Here is a 19,264-nt window from a genome sequence, read left to right as displayed (position 1 = left end):
GTGCTGCCTGACAAACCTAGCTCAGGGTAAGAAAAGCCCAGCTATATTTCCTTAACTAACAACACTCGCCTCGGTTTTGACAGATAACCTCAACCCACCTAAACACGTATATTTTATTAATATAACGTTACAAAACGTTGCGCAAACTGCCGTTCGGAAGATAATACAGTTGCTGTAGGTCGTTGTTTATGTCAGTCAACAAGTGCCTCAGAAAACCCAGCTACTGGTTGCTAAATGATCCTAGCTAGCTCAAAAGCTACATCGCTAGCTATCTAGCATCAGCTAGCGTTCTAACGGTGGCTAACGTTAAATAGATAACGTTACGCTTACTGACAGGTTGTATGTGACCGACAGCTTGGTCGCCTGTTATTCCGGACACCAACACTGAAAAAGAAGAGAGGGTAAGAGGACTTTCGCACCTGTAACGCTAACGTTATTACATACGTTAGCAGTGTAACGTTACTGAACACAGATATTACCCTGTCTTAGAGCGGGGGAGAAGAAAGCAACATCGTTTTAACGTAGCTGTAATACATGTGAGTTGACTACCGGTAACGTAACGTGCTTTTCGTCATATCAGCAGTTCAAATTGACGACAGGTAGTTTTATTTCTGCTTATTTATGTATGTCAAACAAATATATAAAACAAGCTAACGTTATGTGTTTTAGTCGAGCTCTCTGTCTCATGGTATTGGGAATGACGTAATGTTTTCGTCCTGTTCACAGATACCTGTATGTAGGTTATACGGCACAAATAACAGTACTGACACTTCACCATTGAGTATTTAAACAAAAGCCTATCAGCAGGCCAGACGGCCTCTTCCTCAGACGTAAGATGGACCAGGATGACGAGGAATTAAACTGAAAGAGAAAGTTAACAGGCCGCCTAACGGGATGAGGCGTGGTATACCATGTGTCAGAATAGGTGGTGGTGATGATGATGATGAATGCTGGTCTTGTATCGGAGTCTGTTTCCGTCCCGTTAGATTTATGCTTGTTAGGGCTTATGTAAGGCCACGGTCAGACGTAGCAGAGACAACTGATTAGGTTTATGGTAAGTTAGCTTGGGGTCAGGACCGGTTGAGCATCGCAGAAAACGACTGTTTGGTTTAGGAGGCTGGGTTCAACTTAAGGGAAATGCATCAACGGGAAACAGATTTCAAAACAGTAGGGGCATTGTTGTCCGCATTAATTATGGCCTAATGAGGTGTGTACGTGTAGATATTAATCTAATAATAATCTGTATGTTTGTTTTTTTTCTATAGGGATGGTGCAGCCCCAGCCTGATGGCCCAATGCAGTGGGACATGTCAGGAGAAGAGAGTGGCGGGACCCTCAGGGTCCCACCAGAGCTGGCTGCAAATGAAGTGGTGACCAGGTTGCTGGGTGACAACCAGCAACTTAGAGGTAGGATGTAGTCCCATAATTAAATGTTAATTTAAAAGAAATAAATAAATATTTACTCCACTCAAAGTATAGCATATCTATGCATTTGATGCTCGAGCTGGGCATTGTTGATCGAATGAAATAGAACATTTGAACAAAAAGCTGGTACAGAATATGGTAGAAATGTTGGAATGTTAATTGGTGATTTCTAAGGACATTTTTAATTTTACAATTTTCTCATTCACGCGTACACTCACATCCATTGCAGCGAGCTACCATGTAAGGCTGCCCATTGGCAGCAATTGGGGTTCAGTGCCTTTCTAAATGACGCTTAGATATGCTGACACAATACCAACCTGCTCTAACTTTGTAAGAGTCTGCTCACTGTCTTTAAATGCCAAACCTGCAGCCAGAAACCTGGGTGTAATATTTGACAGTGAAAAACGTGTTACAAAAGTCTTTCAATTAGGGCTGCAACTAGCCATTATTTTCAGTGTTGATTAATCTGTCGATTAATTTGTCGATTGGTTGTTTGATCTGTAAATTGTCAGAAAATAGTGACAAATGTCCATCAGTGTTTCCCAAAGCCCATCCTCAAATGTCTTTTATTGTCCACAACTCAAAGATATTCAGCTTACTGTCACAGAGGAGAGAAGAAACAAGAAAATATTCACATTTAAGAAGCTGGAATCAGAGAATCTTTTCTTTTTTTTTTCTTCATAAAAATGACAAAAACAGATTAATTGATTATCAAAATAGTTGGCGATAAATTTAATAATTGACAAGTAATGGATTAATCTTTGCAGCTTTACTTTCAATCTTCTTTTTTTTTGATCAATTGAAGAGCATTTTTAAAAAATCTGGTCTTTTCCCTCTCTGCCTGATCTCAGGAGGGTCATACATAATGTTTTTATTTTATCTCGGTTAGATTATGGTAATTCTTTGTGTCAGGGTTGAGCCAAAAAACTATCTTGCTTCTTCAGCTAGTACAAAATGCAGCTGCTCGGATTTGAACAAATACAGTTCAATCAGTTCTGCAGCGCTGTGGAGATAAGTCTGGCAATGCAAGACTACAGAATCAGTGACATCTTTTAAATTACTTCTCAAAAGTGACTGTTGAAATAGTTTCTCTGTATGACCTATCAATCTCCTACCTCTCCTTTTACCTTCTGTCCTCCAGAGGCCTTGCGGCGGAGCAACCTAGCCTTACGTCAGCGCTGTGAGGAGATGGAGGAATGGCAGCAGAAGACACGAGGGGACCGACAATTTCTCAGCTGTCGTTTCCAGGAGGCCAGGGCCCTGGTGGAGAGGCTGGCGCAGGAAAACCACTCCTTACAGGGCTTGGTAAACGGACCAGCCTCCTCCTCGAACCACTGCTGCAGCTCCAGCCAGACTGAAGACATGCAGGGGCGCCCAGAGAAGAACAGACCCCTGGACGGACCGCAGGTGAGCTAGTTGAGAGTCACACATCTGCTTCCTAATATTCACACACTGTCAGGCATGCTACATTTTAACACATCAGAATCAAAACTTTATTGATCCCCTCAGGGAAATTGTTAAGTTGCAGTTGCTCACAGTCAAATTCAAGGTAAAAAAGAGTAAGAAAAGAGCGAGTGTATAAAGTACCATAGCTACAGTAAAGGCTGTTTTATGCTTCTATGCTTCTTGTTTTGGTTCCGCTTTTTCATTTCCGACAATGGCGAGCGAAAGAGAAAGAGTCAGTTTATGTTATGTTAGCAAGCAAACTTTAGCACAACTGCCCACAAAGTACTGCTTGCTGGCGAAGTGCTAATTTCAAAATGTTACGGACATATAGACACTTTACAAACGGATAACCCCGTCATTGGAACCACAATATGTCTGAGTTTATTTGCAAAGCTTATGTCAGTGAACTAGCATGTTGCTACTCCCCGCAGTAGGCTGCTTGAAACACCGACTATCAACACACAGGACGAGTTGACCAATCACAGTCCTTGCGGTTTGCGTCGACTCGACGCAAAGTTACACATTTTTGGAGGTGCACGTCGAGCTACGGCGGAGGGCTCAGAGAGGGGTTCGCGTCGACGCAGAGGGGTCGGCGGGGGGGTACGCCGTCAATTTGACGCAGAAGCATAAAACCTTAAGTAGAAGTAAGTAAGATTAGGTTAAAAAGTAAAATTAGGTTAAAAAGATTTTTTTCTAAAACAATGGATTGTACAAATTCTATTGTAGTGCAGTGTCAACATAAATACAGTACAAACATAAATAAGCACAGTGTTAATATAACATGAGTTAAGATAAGATAAATTTCTTAAATTTATTGTCTGTTCACACAGAAATGTTTCTTGCATCGTCTGCTCCTACAATCGACAGAGAGTTCCACCATTACTTAGCTTCCACTGTTATATTTTATAATCTTGTGTTGATGTGAATGCAGAGAAGATTTCACCTCTTTTTCACTGGTTAGTTTATTTTTTTTCTCTGTATATATTTATTTCTGTGCTCATATTCCATTTACATGCCGAGTCCTATTGCTACAGTAATATTTACTGTAATTTTGCCGCATAATGAAGCACATACGTAATGCCTGGCAAGTACAAATGTAGTTCACAAGCCTGTAATATTTTAAAATGTACAGGTACAGATAACCTGACGCGGTCCAATTGGTCAGTCAGGACAGAAAACAAACATTTCTCTCATTTAAGGTGGTTTATTATAGCTGGAATAATAAAACAAAAAGATTACATGACCCACACATCAATGTGGACCACCCTACTTCACCCTGGGGCTCCGTAAAATGGCCCTGATTCCCTAAATCAGACCGTTAATATACTATTCTACTCGGCCATAGTCTTCTCCCATTGGTTGGCTGGGGCCAGGTCCTTTTGGCCCCCTGGTGGCGCTCAGGCGTGTCCACGCCTCTTAGCGCTCTCCTGGTCCAATGGTTCTTCAGTCGCTCCCATAGGGAGGGGCTGAAGTCATGCAACTCTTACATGACTTTTCACATGACCACAACCTATGTCTCTCATCCTGTCTCTAGGTATTTTTGTATTTTTCCACTGTCCCATACTGATGTAACCTGTCAATACCAGCTCATCATGTGTTAACAGTAAGGGTAATGATCTAATCAAGCTTACACACATATTGCAAAGAGCACCATTGATTATCTACTCAAGCATACTCACACACATTTGACATGAGCACAGTTTCACTTTTTCCTTACCTTCACCCACATTTCCTAAAAACAATGTCCGCTAGGAACGTGAGATCTTTTCCACACTTCTCCAATCCACTGTCTTTACGCGCCTGGAGCAGCTTGGTAGCCTGGAAACAAGCTCACGTTTCATTTGCTCCGGGAGATACGTCTGGCCCCCCCGCCCGTTCAGACAGATTTTCCTGAAACACCTGTGAATGGATGTCATTGATAATATACTGTACATTGGCATTTGACTTCATTAATATTTTATGATGCATTTCATGCGTTACTGACTTTGTCTTCACACATACACAGCAAAAGTATTTTGGTGATTTGTAATTAATGAGATCTATATTAATGCAATTACTGTAGAGAGAACAAGTGCAGGTCAGGAAAAAAAAATACTACTGTTATCTTCTTTTTCATCTTCTTTTCAGTTGGCAAACAGCCAAACATAGATTGGTTACTTGTTTGTTCTGTCCCAGCCTGCTCTCTGTGATCACCTGTTTTTTATAACTCACAATATATTAGTTGTTCTCATTTATTTACATGTTTTTCGGTTTCTAGGGAACACGTATGGAATAGTGATTTGATCGAGACTCATAAACACAGCATATTAACCATCCGTCATTCCCAAAGCTGCTGCAATGGTGATGAAATCATGATTTATAAAAATAACCATGAATGCAGGTAAATGGCAGCAGAGGAGCAGTGGCATCGACTATATTGACATTTAAAATGAGCCATCACAGAGAGGATTGGTGACAGAAGGTTGCCATTAAGTTTTCAGCCACAAAGCATTACATCTAAATGAGCAAACGTCCATTTAGTATGCTTGTAAAACACACAAACATGTGGGCAAAACAGCTTCTGCTTTTTAAATGTTTCCTGTGGATAATGGAACCATTTGTTACAGACACTAGATCAGCGGGAGAAGAAGATAGTCGAAGAGTCGGATCAACACACGCAGACCACGCCACCTCGCAGCCTGGTAAGATGTATGACACTCTGGATCCCGGGTGTTTGTTTTTTTATTTTCAGTTCTGGTGTATTTGTTTATTTTTGTTATTTAACTGGTATGTCTGTGTGTCTAGGATGATGCAAGTGTGCGTAGCTCCTTGAGTAGCGCCCTCCCCTCTCCCTCCACCTCACTTTCAGAGGTATGGGGGGAGATAATGGGCAGGGAAAATGGCCAGGTGAGCATGCTCACTGCATCCCGCTTACCGCCAATCAGACCCCTACCCTTACACTTACCCTGTGACCGTCCCACCTCTAGTTAAATGCTTCCCCCCCCCCCACCTTAACTTTAATTGCATTCAGGCAGAGGTTAGAAATCCTGACTCGGAAAAATAACACGGGATGGCCTGTGACGTCAGAACTGTAAATACTAGGGCTGTCAAAATAACGCGTTAAAAAAAATAACGCAGATTAATCCATTCCATAATGAACTTTGACCCAGAGCCGTTCTAGCCACCATTGGACTGTAAAATGAAGGAGGGAGACGAGAATGCGCTGCCTGGATCATTAATTGGAACATTTACTTGTAAAAATCTTCTTCCTGAATAGGGTTGGGTACCGAAATCCGGTGCTAATATGGCACAGGTGCCTTCATGACCTGCATCTACCAGACCGAATAGCAACGCGGATTTCGGCGCCTCATTTCGGTGCCACTTCGGTGCACTTCTCTCTGATGCTCTGAAACAGACGTTACAGGAAACAGAAACATCGCAGCAGCTAACATTAGCCTACTGCTAGCTAGTAGCTGGATTAAACACGGTTACAATGCTGATAGCTAACGCTAAACGGTGTAAAGTGTGACTGTGTTTTACTGTAGAGGATTCAACACCGGGATGCAATGTGCCGCTGCCGTTGTCGGAAAAACACAGACGGTGCGTTCAATGAAACTGGTAACCTACAGCCTCGTGGTGCATTCAAAGTTGTTGTTAAAGGCCCTTTTTCCATCCGGTGGTTGTTTTTCTCATTCAACAGCAATTTACTAGTGAAATAAGTTATTGTTATAGTTATTACATTATTATTAAATCATTTAATTTTGACCATATGGCCTTAGCAATAAACAAGCCTTCTTTAATGTTGCCGACTGTTGTTTAGTCCATCCATCCATCCATCTTCATCCGCTTATCCGGGGTCGGGTCGCGGGGGTAGCAGCTCCAGCAGGGGACCCCAAACTTCCCTTTCCCGGGCCACATTAACCAGCTCCGACTGGGGGATCCCAAGGCGTTCCCAGGCCAGGTTAGAGATATAATCCCTCCACCTAGTCCTGGGTCTCCCCCGAGGCCTCCTCCCAGCTGGACGTGCCTGGAACACCTCCCTAGGGAGGCGCCCAGGGGGCATCCTTACCAGATGCCCGAACCACCTCAACTGGCTCCTTTCGACTGCTGTTTAGTACCCTTCTTTTTTTTTTCTTTTTAACTTTCTTAAAAAGTATCGGTTAAGGCACCGGGCAAAAATTATGTATGCGATTAATTTAGATTAATTAATCACAGAGTATTTAATTAATTAGATTAATTTTTTTAATCGATTGACAGCCCTAGTAAATACACAAACCTGGCACTAATCACCATGCAGCATTAAAAGAATAAAGTATTAATAATAAACTAGCACCAGCTATGTTGTGGGCAACTGTGCTTTACATTGGGCAATATAATCTTGAGGTCATCCATGTTTTTTTCTCATATTTCCGAGCAGGAGCATGGATTGAGTGGTAGTTGGACACCATGTTATTTTGAATGGAGCACAGCATTAACACACAGCTCTAATCCACCAATGTATCCCTTTTTTTTTTTAAATCACTCTCTCTCCTTTTGTAAACCTCCGTTTGCGTTCTCTCACGTCTTTGTGTATTTCTTGCTTGGTCTTAGTCCTCTAGCCCAGGGTGAACAGGGTCTGTCTCTATCCAATTCCCTCCTGTCTTCACATCCCTCCCTGCATCCATTCATTCCTGGTTCTTTCACTTTTGTGTCTCTCTCCGCAGCCCGTGGAAGGTGCCAACGAGTTCCTCCAGTTGCTGAAGAGCCACAAAGAGAAACTGGAGGAAGGGATGAGAGAGCTGAGGATGAAGAATGAAGAGCTGGAGAGGGAGAGGGAAGAGGGAGAGAAAGACCGAGAGCGAATGCGGCGCTGCATTGACCAGCTACGAGCCAAACTGGCCCAGGCACAGGTAACCCCGTGTAGGAACCGGTGCACTGATGTAGTACTGCAGATGAGCAGGATAGACATTACAACAGACAAACCTGTGGTTAATGAAGGGGGATTTCTGAATTTTAGGTCAAGTCTCATTTTAAGAAATTTCAGAAATTTTAAGTCACGACTCAAGCAGTGAATATCGGGGCAAGCGTAAACCAGTTTAACGCTTGTCTTCGAGTCCAAACGAAGTAAACACAAGTGGGTTTCCGCCTGCATTAGCTGTTGTTGCTCACTGCGTGGGGATCCACTTCTCAGGCAACGTTCTGACTAACCAAGCTAGCTGTCTGTTTCGATTTAAAGTGGTACTTCAGTTAATTTAGTATATATTCACGAGTTAGTAGCATCAAAGCAGCAGAGGACAAGATAGTCTAGACCACTTGTGAATTTTGTGAGTGTCAGAGAGGAAATTCTAAATGCGAGAAAATAAATATGACAAGGTTTCTTAATTCACACATGCAAGCGCAACTTAAAAACAAATGTGTTTGTGGCCCGGTTGGTTCAGTGGGTAGAGCAGGTGCATATATACTGAGAGGTTTATGCCTCGACGCAGAGGTCCAGGGTTCGAATCCGACCTGTGATGATTTCCTGCAGGTCTTCCTCCTCTCTCTCCCCTTTCTCACCTAGCTGTCCTGTCAAAAATTAAAGGCGGAAAAGTCCCAAAAAAGTGGTTCTTGCATGATGCCCTACTATTATTATTTGTGTATACAGCACTTTTCAAGACAAAGTTACAAAGTACTTTACATTTTTGAACCAGGCTTAAAACATTTCAGGACTAGAATGATGCATATAAAATCAGACAGTTACAGTATGTACCCAACGATAGTATAAGATAAATACAGTGGTAATGCACGACACAATAAATCCGATAAAATCAGCTTACCCTGAGTGTAGCCTGTTACATGTTGAGATTAAGAAGTTAAGAATCCGATGCCTTAAAGACTCGTATACATGTTTTTGCAGGCAAGCAATGTTACTGAGGAGGTCGTTCAGCATCGCTCTGAGGCACAGCACTCTTCTGACTGGTAGGACATTTCCCCTCCTAGTACAAAATACTTCAATGCACTGTTTGAAACTAATGGCACTAAACTGGCTTTCTGTGTTTAACTAGTTGTCATTAGCAGCTTTTGGATTGAGTGGTGTTGAATTAATCTTAAAGGACGAATCCGTCGCAAAATGAACCTAGGGGTTAATAACACATTTGTACCGAGTCAACCGTTTTCTGGGATATCTCTGGGGAAAAATTCACGACCAGTCGAACGACTTATGCTACCATGGACGTTTGGTGCTATTTTGAGCCTTGTCAGTGGTATAGAAATGGCGATTTCTGGGCGCCCGGATAGCTTAGTTGGTAGAGCGGGCCCATATATAGAGGTTTACTCCTCGACGCAGCGGTCCCGGGTTCGACTCCGACCTGCGGCCCTTTGCTGCATGTCATTTCCCCCCCTTTCTCCCCTTTCATGTCTTTAGCTGTCCTGTCAAAAATAAAGGCTGAAAATGCCCCCAAAACAAATCTTTCCGAATTTCAGATTTCTTTTTACTTTACCCGTGTCCCGACGACTAGCGTTATAAGCTAATTAGCGTTTTGGTCACATTCAATTAGCATGAAAACAAATCCCAGAGAACGGTACTCGGTACACGTGTTATTAACCCCTAGGTTCATTTTGTGCCGGATTTGTCCTTTATACTGTTTATCTGCAGACATTTCTGCTCTCTGGCATAAGGACACCAGCATGCTTTTTTAATTTCCGCTTAATAAAAAGGCTCAATTTCTGAGATGTCTTCCCCCTCCTTCCTCTCTTTCTGTTCCCTTTTCCAGCTCTAGCCTGGCTAAACTCACAGAGCAGCTTCAGGCCACACAGGGCAGGTGAGCCCACAGCTCTGTGTGGCTTTCTCTTTCTCCCTGTGTGCATGGCTTCTTTCTACAGTTCTGTCTTCCTGTTACTGGTGCTACCTGCCTGTCTCTATATTTTTGTGCTCAGATTGTTTCATCTATGTTTTATTTTTTTTTATCCATTGTTTATGTGCAAATAAGGCATCATTTATAGATTTTCTTTTTCTCTCATATGTTCTATTCTATAAACCATTACAAGAATATGTGATAGAATTTTAATTTTATACTAGCAGTTCCTGTATTTACATTCAATTGTTGAAAGTTGCCTTTTGTTAGCTTACCCTTTAACAACATACAAGGAAACCCAATTGGACATAACCTTTTTTAAATGTAGTGTAGAGTGGAATGATTTAAGACCAATGTTGCAATTCTGAATTAGATTATAATTATTTTCTATAAATTTAATCAAGGGCTTGTATGTGTGGTCTACATTGTATTAAACAAGGCATGACTGTACCAAGCATAATCCTAAAAAGGGTTTATTTTTTATAGAAAAGGCAACTTGCCTAGTTTTAGGTAGAAAAACATCATTTTAGCCCACATTAAGACATTATATTAGTACTTTACTTGGCATTACTAAACCTTATTTAAATATGATCTGATATTAAAAAGTTCTGCACTGTGTAGCTGTATAAGCTAACGTTAAGGTTAGCATCATAGACTTACAGAGTGAGACTTGCAATACCTTCTGCACAGAATTAACAGTGATTGGTACTAGCTGAGCGAGAGTTATTCAGATCAACAGACGGCGGCTTAAACTGTCACTTGCTACAGCTTGTAAAGACATTGTTTTGATGTAATTTAACAAAGGTGTGACTCTCGCTTAAAACTCTTTAAAATTGCAATTTTGATATAAGAATTATCAATCGTTCAGCCCTACTTCATATATTGTAATAATACATTTGTGTTTATATTGGAAATTAGGTATCGTGAGTTGGAGGAGAAGCTTGATTACTTGCAGAAGAGTTCAGCTCAGCGGGACAGAACTGAAGCTCTGCTCAAACAGAAGGACAAGGACTGTGCGCAGGTATCAACAGCTTAGATTTTTACTCCACAGTCCCAAATGTTCAAATCTTCTAACTGCTGAAGTAACAGATGGTGGCACTGAAGCAAGCAGCCCTAAAATATTAACTGTAACGGCCGATACCTGAAAGATTTTTTTGTATTTTTACAGCTGGCCAAGGACTGCGAGGCTCTGAAAGCTCAAGCAACTTCCCTTTTAGGAGAACTGAATGAGAGACAGAGCTGCCTGGAGAAAAGCGAGCATGAACGCAAAATGTTGGACGAAAAGTAAGCTGTCACGTCACTCAGCATGAATACATATAGTAGGGATGACCCCGAATATTCGATGCTTCGATGGAAAGAGCCTGATTCGACTGCCAGTCGTAAAGTCGAATCTTTGCAGCGCCGTAAAGCCCAGTTCAGACCAAAGATTCTGAGTGAGATGAGACGGTCTGTCATCTTCATAGCACAATGACTCTTTGTACTTCCGTCCAAACTTCTGACTTTCAGGCTTTTTCATAGCTGGATATCAAAATATGAATGTTGATAGCGTTAGTGATAGGGAGATGCTTGCTACAGCTGCATTTCTAGTGATAAGACAGCGAAAACGTTTAATTTCTCTGATTAACGGCCTTGTTTTAACGACGTTCGCTCCCTTAAGTCACTCTCTAGGTCGTTCAAACCATATACTATGCTTGCAGGCGCTGCAACTTTTCCCTGCAACGTTCTAAATCGGTTTTGTCTCGTTGCGAATCTTTGAAGCTTTTAAGAAACCTTTTCAAAGTGGGTGAATAAATCCAAGTTTCACTTTCCATGATCCGTGACCAACCTTCGCCCCCACCCACACGATTCGACAATTAAGTCGACAATAGGCAAGACTTGACAATTCTGATGGGACGCCTCTGACATTTTTTAAAAAAATTTTAATTTAACCTTTATTTATCCAGGTAAGTCGATTGAGAACAACTTCTCATTTTCAACGATGACCTGTCACATTCACAGTTCCACATTCATACCTGGAAGCTGCCCATTACAACCACAGTCTGATCTGCTGGCCACTGAGCAGCTCCACTGGAGCGGTTGGAGGTTAAGGGCCTTGCTCAAGGGCACCTCAGTGGTGGTGATGAGGGAGGGACAAGCGCTGCTCTTTTACTTTCCCTCAGGATTTTATCCTGTCGGTCTGGGGATTGAACCGACATCCTCCCGGTCACATGCTCATACATACAGTATGTAGAGACTTTTCATCTGTAGGTGTGCATGTGTGCTGATGTGTTCATCCCTACTCTACGTGTGTGTAGGCTGTGCAATAAGATGAAGGCCCTGCAGGTGGCAGAGCGGGAGCTGGAGCAGCAGAGGAAGCAGCATAATGTGGCCATGGACAAGCTGCTGCTGCAGACCCAGAGCCTGGAGCAGGCCCTGAAGACAGAGAGACATGTCGTCACAGAGGAGAAGTGGGTTCAACATACTATTATATTTAGAAAGATTTATTCGAGAGAGGGAAAGATTTCTTTCACATGCATTACAAAAGTGAGGTAACCCTGTCACGTTGTATTAAACATTCAGTGAACATAATAGAAACAACATAGAAACTCCTGTTTAGTACCAAGATGGACCATCATGTACGCCGAAGTCCCAAAAAATATATATATATTTTTTTATGTTGTACAAACAAGACATTAACTTGTTCACAAAAAAAATCCACATTTGAATTGAAATTTTATTTCATTATCACATCTTCTGCTCACAAGATTAAAATAATTCTGCGTGTCTGTAACAATGCAATACAGTTTCCTTCTACATTTGTGACGTTAACTGCTTCACCAATGCTACTGGGTTTCGGTCAAAATTCTTCAATACTGTGACCAGCACGACATCTGAGATTTGATACAATACTGTATGGAAAAATGTTGTTTCTCTTTTTTCCTCTCAGGAAAAAACTGACTCAATTGCAGCATGCCTACACGTGTCTATTTAGAGACTATGATTCTAAACTGAAGAGTGAGGTAAAAACACATTTCAACATCTATTTACCCTCATAAGTTTTGCTCTCTTACTTATGGATTCAGGCCTAACATTGATCTGTGTGTGTTTGTCTTCCAGGGAGGAGATCTGTGCAGCCGACTAGAGGACGCGGAGAGAGCGCTGGCCCTGAAGCAGGATCTGATTGATAAACTGAAGGAGGAGGTGGAGCAACAAAAAGGCTCCCTGGAGACTGTTCCGGTCCTCACTGCACAGGTACAGTCACACAGCTGTTGAGCCTATCTGCACACAAATCACTTTGTTCATTCCAGTTGTTACGTTCAGTTCAGTTTAAAGATATGTAGTCCCTGACTTTGTAGTTTGTTCATTTTTTCAAGCTAAGTATTGCATCACTGTTCACACACCAGTCAGCCATCACATCACTGTGGGCACTGTGTCTTTTGCTGGTTTTAACTGCTGTATTCAGTTTGAACCTATGTAAGCACTGTTCAGAAAGGTAATAACTTAACAGCCACTTCTCAGAGGTGGAAAAGGTACTAAAATATTGTACGCAAGTAAAAGTACCAATACTTTGACGAAATATTACTCAAGTACAAGTGAAATTACCTGTCTGAAAAATTACTCAAGTAAAAGTAATAAGTAGTTCATTTAAAGCTAATTCGATGTATGTGAATTAATTTAGCCAGGGTCCTACATGTGTTGTCCTACGGGTTGCTAGTGCTAGACAAAAATTAGCAATGCCACGAAACATGTTGTTTTGCTAATTGGAAATTTGCTATTAGTCATGAAAACTTTGTTTGAAGTACCAATGCACAAATACTTACCAAAACATGCTTCCGCAGATTAGATGTGGCGTTATTGAATGCTGCCAGTTCAGTCACCTTTGACAGGCACATCTGGCATTGCATGATGATACTATCGGCCCTCTTGAATTTAAATGAAAAACAGTCTTTTTGGGCAGCAGAATTTCGATGTTTCAGCTAGCATTTCTACTGAAACAGTCTCTGAACCGTCGTCGCTCGCCTGATCCACCTCCATCTCGTTCTCAATCTCCTGCAGAAAGACTTTGCGCCTGGTAGGCAGCCTAGATGCTGATCATTCGTCACTGTAGTGGTTCCCGGCGAGATTCTTCCTTTCGGTTTTCATTAGTCAAAGTCGATTGTCTTTTAGTAAGCTTTTAATCTTAAATTAACCTACTGAATATCACTGCTGAGCTGACAGTTATGCACACAGCATCCAGCTGCATGGCGTAACGGCTGCACTCCGACTCAGTCGCGGCTCTGTCGCAGTTTCGGTGTCCACTGGAAACGCTTCAGAAGCAAGTGTCTGTTCTTCAGCAGCGACATTTATAATGCGGTTCAAAGTCGTTGCGGCAACAGTTTTAACTGATGCTTTGAGGCTTTATGACAACCTTTTGCTGCTTCTAACTTTTTGTCATCACTAATGTCAAGATGTCGGTATAGCTGATCTCACAGCACAGATGCTGTCATCAACCTCTATTTTTGTTTTTGTCTGACAATGTCCTGATCAAAATATGATTTTCTGAAAACGGACAACATATGTAAATGACAACAGCTAGGTGAATTTGACTGGTAAAACACAGTTTTAGTGATTAGAGATTACAGAGAGCAGGAGAGGACAAAAATAGGTTTAACAGGCGGTCTCCCTCCCTCGCTTTTCTTCTCTCTCTCTCTCTCTCTCTCTCTCTCTCTCTCTCTCTCTCTCTCTCTCTCTCTCATTAACTACAAACATGGAAGAAAAAAATGATTTGCTGTGTCTGTGTGAAGACAAAGTCAAAAACAAAATAAAAAAAAGAAGGTATTTATATACATTCACACGTAGATTTCCGGTTTCAGAGACAAGCTGCTCTGGCCAGCGTGTAAAGATACTAAAGAAGCAAGACCCTTTCTAACACAGAACAGTTGTGTGTACACACACACACACACACACCGGCTGGAATGGCAGCAGATTTCTCAGGCAGCCGCAATGGAGGCAGAACGCGATGCAGCTGCATGCTGTGGACATTGGTAGTTCGGCCTCTTCTACGCTGACCCTGAGAGCTCAAGTGTCTTTCGTATTTACACATAACAACCTTTTAAATGTCACTTCCATTAAATCAATAGAAAGGCCTCACCTGCAGTAGAAGGCTAACAGTTATCACCTGAGCAGTGCCTACATTTTATGCCAAGAACACGTGCCCATAGCAGGCGGAGATGTAACAGGATCTTATTTTTCAGCTTGAGGATTCAGTGTCATGTAGTAATGCCCTACTCTAGCAGGGTGTCTCCCAATCCTGAAATCACACTAGTCCTGAACCTTTTGGGGTCCCAAAAGAGAAATTAAAATGGCCCCCAGATAAAAGTCACATAACCAATATAAATTGTCTTTAAGCTACTGAAACACTTGAATAAAAATCTAATTCTGAACATCATGGCAGTAAATGTAGCCCATCCTATGACTCACTTGTCAGCTATGCACAAATCCGCCTGTATCAGCCACACCCACATTTGATCACGTTCGTATAATCCAGGTACATGTAAATGAAACAAAATAGCTGTCGTTGAATAACATTTTATCTCCCTCCCTCTCTCACTGTCTGTGTGTTTGCTCAGGCTGAGATCTACAAGGCAGATTTCCTAGCAGAGCGAGAAGCGCGAGAGAAGCTGAACCAGAAGAAGGAGGAGCTGCAGGATCAGCTGACTCAGGCCCTGACTGAGATTGACAGGCTCAAACAGGAAGCCACATCTCGGTAAAATAATACAAAAAAGTTATATCTGAAAGGGGGGTAAAACACAACGCAGACCCATTTTCATTCTGATAATTATTTGTGTCCTGAATGTGATCATGTGGACACAGTTGATAGCTTAGTTTATCTAGCTGTGAGCACCGATAGGCTATTTTGAGGGAACTTCCAATCTCTGTTCATGTAATTTGTGATACAGGGGTTCATAGTCCTTGTGTGCTAAACTCTGCCCTCTAATCAGATGCTGCATCCGCATCTCGAGTTGACTTTACACTTAATTTACAGCTTTGCTGCAGCTGTCATCAAAGGCAGGGCTGTTGGCACATTGTCAACACTGACACTTCATTTCTGAAGTCAGAGGTGTATCGACGATTTTTCCTCCGCGTATTAAGAAATATTGATATTTCTAGACATCTTTTTAAAGTGTGATTAAACATGAGAGTTGTCTTTGTCCTCTGTTTCAGCGCACGTATGGAGCAAATGAAGCTGAGACACCTGGAAGACTTTCCAACACGGGCCCCACACATTCCCCCTCCACAAGGTACATTACAACACACAAATGCACATAATCACAAAAATATGCACGTAGATGTAAAGTAATACTCATTTAAGTCTTTCATGCATGAATTGAAGTGGGTCAGAAAACGTACATATTGTAATAATAGATTATGTAGTTAATAATAATAATTTTAACAAAGGTTCTACTGTCACTACGGTAAAAACAAGGATCAGGACTTGCCGCTGCTTCTTTTTCTCACTCGAGTCACAGGATATCTACTCCACTATCCCATAGACCTCTCTATGCTCTCAAGCTCTAGTTAAAGGGTAACTTCGGTATTTTTCAACCTGGACCCTATTTTCCCATGTTTTTCTTTTGGGACTGATCGGAACCACAATCTTTGAAATTGGTCCAGCATTAAGCAGACAGCTGCAGTCAGCAGTGGCGAAACAAGCTGCAATGTAACGTTAATGGGCGATTGCGTACCTTTTTAATTTACGTCCACTAAAAAAAATGTTTTGCCACTGACATGCTCAGATTATTATTCTAAGTGTCTGACGACAATCTGGATCCCTACAGAAATAGACCTTTTTGTTAGATGGTAAGATCCTTTTTGTTTAACATGAAACTGCCTCGATATCGCCATCGCCAAACCCACCAGACTCCATTTAAATAAACAGTAATTCTATCATCGTTGTGTCTTTCCACTTATCCGACAATCACCACTCTGGTTTGGTGGAAAGAAACCCTTATTTCACCTATTTACATGTGAAAATATGCTGGCTTGGTTACATTCAGCTTTACCTATGAAACCGATGCATAAACAAGAAAATGGCTTAAGTAGTGGGCTACTGTAATGATGATACTGACAAGATGTTTTTTTTCTTTCTGGTAAGAAGTTGTTTTATCATTTCTTTCCCCGGTGCAGCTTTCAACACGGTGCCCCCTGCCCCCTCGTTTCGCAATCAGGGTTTGATACCAGTTGGTGATCAAGGGGCAGTCGGAGCTGAGGAGCTGCCAGATTTATGTTGTCCTAAGTGTCAGTACCAGGCTCCAGATATGGACACTCTGCAGATACATGTCATGGACTGTATACAGTAACATGGGCATTGTTCAGCACATACATACAGACATATATATACAGCATATTTACATTTTTGACGTACCTTGTGTCCACTTCCAGCCTCTGGGCACAGCCTGGAAAAACGTGTGGTTGTTGCACCTTACTCTCTCTGCCATGTAAACACACATACACAAACTGAATACATACTGTGGATCGTACCATTTTAAAAATGTAATATGTTGGAATCGAGACAAGTGGCAATCAGATGACAGTATGAACAAGTGAAAGAAAAGAATAACAGAAAGATAATCAGCATGGTATGTTCCTAGAAATGTTCAAAGAATTCAGATTCTGCTGTAGCTTTTCCATTCTGCAACCCATCCTTTTCACGTCATTCTTTTTTTTCCTGGCACCTTTTTTTTTTTTTTAAATCCCCCTCTTCCCCCTGCCCATGCCTTCCCCATTAGATGCCACACTGATGCACATGGTCGGATACATAAGGTGAAAAAAAGTCAGAGGGGTACTTTTCCCCTTTAACGGAGAAAACACATGACGATGTGAATAACCTAGTGAGCTTTAAATAACATAGAATATTCAAATATGTTTTGGTCATAAATGTTGCTCTCTATATTACCTCAAACATGTATTATTATGTATTAGAGATGGATTTACTCTTATTGAAAAAAAGTAGCCATTCTCTGTGTTCTGTGCCTGTGTACACCATTGACTGCACCATCTCTGATGCTAGACATGACCCTTAACCCAGCATAGCTCTGTTTGTGCCCCTAATTCTGTCTTATCTTTACCTGTAGCACCTAGGTATTTATCAATCTGAAGGTAAGCACATTGAGGGTCCGTCACAGTTTGTGTGAATATTGTCTTTAATTATAGATCATTTGGTGCAAAGAATATTGTTTCAAACTGTCAAAGATTTACAAAATAAATCAGTAATTCATTAATCCTTGTGTTTTGTCGTGCGTGCGTGCGTGCGTGCGTGCGTGTGTGTGTGTGTGTGTGTGTGTGTGTGTGTGTGTGTGTGTGTGTGTGTGTGTGTGTGTGTGAGATATTGTAGACCATTTACAACGATTTGATGAAAATCAGCATTTGTTTGTGGAAAGTAGCTCATTTAAATGGTCATTTTCAATATTGTAGTAGTATAGCAGAAAAGGAAGACCACCTAATTTAGAAAAAATATATATTTTTGGAATAAAGTTCAATTGGATTCTGGGTTTACAGAGAAATGTTCTGATCCAGTTGATTTTAAATGTGTAGTAGGCAGATACTCATCATGGATCGATGTATGATACCGAGTTGAACATTGAGCCCATTGAGCAACAGAAAGGGACCGGAAATTGTATACTCCGCCTTCACAATAAGACGTGCGCCCATAGCTCTGACGACTGTGCCTTCGCTATTGGTTTAAATTACCCTTTTCTAATATTGCGGTAATCCAAGTCCAATGCTAAATGGTTTTGGTATACGTGTGTGGGTTTAGGATTCGTGAATTTAGCATTTGCACACAAAAAAGTTTTACGGCGAAAGTTCCGACAGGAAGTCGCATCGGAAGGATTTTATGTTACACTCGTCTCTTGTTGCAAGCAGCGCTCGCCAGACACACGCTCGACGCTCCATTCATCCCTGCGTCTTTATTTGCGAGTGTGCGCGACTGGCGTTGTGTGTTTGTAGTAGTCTTCAGACAGGCATGTCAGGCTCAACTTCCCCGCCTCCTGCGGCAGAGGCTGTAGGACCCGACGGGTGTTTTCCCCCCGGATACAAGCCTTTTAAACCCGAGGAGCACGGCCTGGAGCGCGGGTTTCGTCTCACAGCATTTTCAGACCTGAAAGGATGAGGCTGCAAGGTCCCGCAGGAGGCTCTGCTCAAACTCCTGGCGGGACTGGAGACGGACCGGGCCGACGGGACGGGGAAGGCCGATGACCAAGCATCGGAGTTCGGCCAACAGTTGCCCGGCCCCCGACTCGGTAAGAAAGAAATTCGGAATTAGCAGATCTAGCTTTCATGTCCCGTTCATCTAGCTAGTCAGAAACCCTTGGTGGTTAACGTCAGTTAACTAGCGTAACTGTTGCTAACAATGTTAGCTTGTGTTGTTGTTAACTCATGGCAACTCGTTTGACAGATGGACAGCTAACGTTACAAGCGATAAAAACAGTTGTTTTTAATAGTCCTAAGATATCGAATTTGTTAACATGTATCACCCACTTACAGTCAGAAGTTATCGCTGTGTTACATCGTAAACGCATATAACGTTAACATTATATAGATAACCTAACGTTAGCAAGCTAACAGTCAAATTCCGGGAGTAGT

General features: G+C 41.9%; 2 protein-coding genes across 5 annotated transcripts in view; both read left to right on the top strand.

Moving 5' to 3' along the window:
• Nucleotides 1-19: 19 nt before the first annotated feature.
• Nucleotides 20-17,901, top strand: ikbkg (inhibitor of nuclear factor kappa B kinase regulatory subunit gamma). 4 transcript variants are annotated; one of them, XM_078254233.1, is made up of 15 exons: nucleotides 20-401; nucleotides 1,266-1,406; nucleotides 2,566-2,831; nucleotides 5,477-5,551; nucleotides 5,655-5,756; nucleotides 7,553-7,738; nucleotides 8,725-8,786; nucleotides 10,580-10,682; nucleotides 10,830-10,945; nucleotides 11,956-12,108; nucleotides 12,588-12,660; nucleotides 12,758-12,892; nucleotides 15,250-15,386; nucleotides 15,845-15,921; nucleotides 16,808-17,901. In XM_078254233.1, the coding sequence occupies exons 2-15, from the start codon at nucleotides 1,268-1,270 to the stop codon at nucleotides 16,978-16,980; spliced, it is 1,797 nt and encodes a 598-aa protein (XP_078110359.1). In that variant the 5' UTR covers nucleotides 20-401; nucleotides 1,266-1,267; the 3' UTR covers nucleotides 16,981-17,901. The 4 variants fall into 4 exon arrangements, with proteins under 4 accessions (XP_078110359.1, XP_078110362.1, XP_078110360.1 ...); XM_078254234.1 differs by lacking the exon at nucleotides 20-401 and adding an exon at nucleotides 932-1,054; XM_078254235.1 differs by lacking the exon at nucleotides 20-401 and adding an exon at nucleotides 1,107-1,167.
• Nucleotides 17,902-18,526: 625 nt separating this feature from the next.
• Nucleotides 18,527-19,264, top strand: part of sephs3 (selenophosphate synthetase 3) — a 6,741-nt gene continuing 6,003 nt past the window's right edge. Inside the window, exon 1 of the mRNA XM_078254232.1 lies at nucleotides 18,527-18,921. Within this exon, the coding sequence (XP_078110358.1) occupies nucleotides 18,645-18,921 (277 nt within the window). The 5' untranslated portion in view covers nucleotides 18,527-18,644. The remainder of the gene's footprint in view (nucleotides 18,922-19,264) is intronic.

The sequence above is a fragment of the Sander vitreus genome, chromosome 7 (genome assembly GCF_031162955.1).
Source record: "Sander vitreus isolate 19-12246 chromosome 7, sanVit1, whole genome shotgun sequence".
Taxonomy (NCBI): domain Eukaryota; kingdom Metazoa; phylum Chordata; class Actinopteri; order Perciformes; family Percidae; genus Sander; species Sander vitreus.
Note: the sequence above shows the minus strand (reverse complement) of the source record. Positions and strands in the feature narration are given on the sequence as shown.